The sequence below is a fragment of the Lampris incognitus genome, chromosome 14 (genome assembly GCF_029633865.1).
Source record: "Lampris incognitus isolate fLamInc1 chromosome 14, fLamInc1.hap2, whole genome shotgun sequence".
Classification (NCBI taxonomy): domain Eukaryota; kingdom Metazoa; phylum Chordata; class Actinopteri; order Lampriformes; family Lampridae; genus Lampris; species Lampris incognitus.
Window position 1 is genome coordinate 37,925,530 of NC_079224.1, and position 3,791 is coordinate 37,929,320.

General features: G+C 47.9%; 1 protein-coding gene across 1 annotated transcript; it reads left to right on the plus strand.

Moving 5' to 3' along the window:
* The first annotated feature begins 300 nt into the window (after positions 1-300).
* LOC130123806 (protein fem-1 homolog A) lies at positions 301-3,791 on the plus strand. The gene has a single exon (XM_056293101.1). It carries the CDS (start codon positions 457-459, stop codon positions 2,308-2,310), a length of 1,854 nt encoding a protein of 617 aa, XP_056149076.1. The 5' UTR covers positions 301-456; the 3' UTR covers positions 2,311-3,791.

Sequence of the window (3,791 nt, forward strand, 5' to 3'; positions counted from 1 at the left end):
CTTTTGAATATATAACTCTTAAAATAGACTGTTCATTAATGACCTGGGAGTTTATGAACCAGGCCATTAACAGGTATGGAATGAGCTCGCGCGCCGTGTCGGTCCGGGTTGGCATAACAAGCGAATCCACGAGTCGTTAGGTCATTCGGTTCGGGTGCATTATGGTAGCTGTAGTTCTTTACGGCCTACGGGCGCCGACATTTTGAACGGCTGGCCCACTTTTGAAAGACTACACCATCCGAAACGGCTTGCCGAAATTATAAACATAGACCTGTCAAACAACACAAGCGCCATCTTGACGGCACCCTCAAAATGGCAGGAAGATGTGGGCTAGAAACAGAGTGCAGGGCAAGATTCCTGAAGTTTATTATTTGAAATCGGCCTCACGCTTTCTCCCCGTAGACCTGCGTGTGGTTATGGGGTTGGCGGTCGGCGGAAAAGCACAAAGGCTGTAAAATGGATATAACGACGGCGGTATATAACGCGGCCAGAGATGGTAAGCTGAAACTTATCCAGAAGTTGCTGAGCAACAAAACTCCCGAGGAGTTGGAGGCTTTGGCCGAGGAGAAAACCCAAGGAGGCACCCCTCTGTTAATTGCCTCTCGGTACGGACATTTAGAGGTGGTAGACTACCTCCTGGAACACTGTAAAGCCAATGTTGAACTCGGAGGGTCGGTGAACTTTGACGGTGAGACCATCGAGGGGGCTCCGCCGCTATGGGCGGCCTCGGCGGCCGGTCACCTCCCCGTGGTCAAAACGCTGCTAAAACACGGTGCCTCTGTGAACAACGCTACGTTGACCAATTCAACGCCCCTCAGAGCCGCCTGCTTCGACGGGCACCTGGAAATCGTCCGTTACCTGGTGGAACACAGAGCTGACATGGAGGTGGCCAACCGCCATGGCCACACCTGCCTCATGATCTCCTGCTACAAGGGCCACAAAGAGATAGCCAAGTTCCTCCTGGACCGCGGTGCGGATGTCAACCGTAAGAGCGTGAAGGGCAACACTGCCCTGCACGACTGCGCCGAGTCTGGTAGTCTGGAGATTATGAAAATGTTGCTGAAGTGCAATGCTCGTATGGAGAGAGACGGATATGGGATGACCCCACTCCTCGCCGCAAGTGTAACGGGTCACACCAACATAGTAGAGTACCTTGCCCATCAGCCTCGCTCCTCCAGAGAAGAGCGTATTGATGCACTTGAACTCCTAGGGGCCACTTTTGTGGATAAAAAACGGGATCTCCTAGGGGCACTGAGATACTGGAGGAGGGCCATGGAATTGAGACAAGCGGGGGATAAAGCGGGTCCCCTTGCCAAGCCTCCACCAGGTCCCCCTATCCCTGCCTATGATTGTGCCCAGGAGGTGAGCACTGCAGAGGAGCTGGAAGCTCTTATCACAGACCCAGATGAGATGCGGATGCAGGCCTTGCTTGTCCGTGAGCGCATATTGGGGCCGTCCCATCCAGACACCTCTTATTATATCCGCTACAGGGGAGCTGTTTATGCTGACTCTGGCAATTTTGAACGCTGCATCAGCCTGTGGAAGTATGCCTTAGATATGCAGCAGAGCAACCTGGACCCCCTCAGTCCAATGACGGCCTCCAGCTTCTTGTCCTTTGCAGAGCTTTTCTCATTTGTCCTTCAAGACCGTGCCAAAGGCACCCTGGCAACACGCATCACCTTCCGAGATCTGATGGGTGTGCTGGGGAAAAGTGTTAGGGAAGTGGAGAGAGCCGTGGCCCAGAAGGATAACGCCCCAGAAGCTCCACAGTTCACCAAGGCCCTCTCCATCATCCTCCACCTTATCTTTCTGCTGGAAAAAATTGAGTGTAATCCAGAGCAGGAGCACCAGAAGAAGCAGACCGTGTATCGTTTATTGAAGCTGAACCCTCGTGGACGTGGAGGATTTACCCCTCTCCACATGGCTGTTGACAAGGAAACGACATCTGTGGGCCGTTACCCCGTGGGCCGCTTCCCTTCCCACACAGTGGCATCACTTCTCCTGGAATGTGGTGCAGACATCGACTCACGTGACTGTGACAACAACACTCCACTACACATCGCTGCGGGCAATGGTTGCCCAGAGATTATGGCACTACTTGTGAAAGCAGGAGCTCACTTTGACGCCACAAATGCACAGAGGAAGACAGCCTATGAGCTGTTGGATGAGCAGAGTAGTGGGCACCCAAACCTTTACCCGCTGAACTACATCACCCTTCAGTGCCTGGCAGCGCGCACAATTGAGAGGCATAGACTGCCCTATAAGGGGCTCATCTCCGAGGAGATGGAGGCATTCATTGAGCTGCATTGACCTTTAACTGTCCCCTAAACTTTACTATTAATGAGGCATCCTTCTCATATTGTCTGTCCACGTACCTAACTACTTATTGTAAACCCTCTCCACAGCATTCTACTCATCCCCCTCTCGGCTTGATCCCCTCTCCTCTCATTTTCCCTACCAGTACCATCCCTGCCTTTTGTCATAAACCACAGCAATAAACCACCTGGTCTCCAGACTTAAATCTGTGGGTGAGAGCTGTTCAATTGTCTCTTATCTATTATTAAGTCATGGATACTTAAACAGTAATGCTAGGTTTTAACTGCTATTTGAAGCTGGGCGAAACTTAAGTTCAGTGTAAGCTTTAATGCTTTTTCTTCATTTTTCTCCCAAATTAATGGGAAATTCTTACACTATAGTGGTGCCTGAGTGTTTTTGTTGGTGGTTGGCTTGTGTGAAAGATGGGTTTTGTTATTGATAGGAAATATTGACCTCATTTAAGCAGATAGCTTGCATGACAGAATGAAAAGTTAACATGATGGCTTGTTCGGTTGATCAGTTGAGCTACTAGTGGAAAAAGATCAATTTGAATGATCGAAATCATTCAAACTTGGCTGCTTGATATTTCTGCCCAACTGTCATAACTAGTATTGCTTTTTGCATATATCCCTTCAACTATGTTTCTTTGACATGGAGAAATGGTATACCTATTGTGCCGAATATCAGCCACATGACTGTACTCAAAACGTGAGTGGTTTAGGCAAATTGGATGATAGCTGATTTGGCCTAATTTCAAGGTGAACCACTTTAGCTGAAGGATGTTTTCTGTCTACTTTGACTGCCTGCAGCATCCACAGTGCCAGACTATGATGAGAGTATGAGAGATATCCTTTCACTCAAAGTGTAAAGACGGATATCAGCCTTTCCCAGTTTAGTCCACACAGCCATCATTTCTAACCTATGCAGTTTGGGATATCTCGGTCAAAGAGGATATTCATAGTGAAATCCACCAATAAAAAGAGAATTCACATGTTATTTCTTTTATCTTAGATGTGTGCTGATATCTTTGTAAAATCACAATAGTTGGCCGCCATAAACAAAGGTATCCAGGTCTCCGTCAAAGAGAGAGTTTTAGGATTGTCTCTTCATAGCAACAGAGTCTTGGCTTGCTAGCTTTGGGGGAGATCTGAAGTGAACTATCCCAGGTCGTGTGTGTGAATTCTGTTTTTGAAGTGGATTGTTGCTGCAACCTCCGATGCAGTTCATAAGTTATTAACGAACAGTGGCTCTTCGGTCGTACCTGCATCTTAGTCCTGTTTCTGACGTTTGTTTGAACATGAATGTTTCTCTTTTTTTTCTGTCTGTACTTGAGCAACACCAAATCGAATGCAAATTTTGAAACTCTTAATCCTAAATAGACAACTTCTACATCCAGTCTATGGACTGTCGCTGCCTCTCACCTAACTGACAACTTGAGAACAAAAGTGTGTTGGGGATACTTGAATAAAATTCAG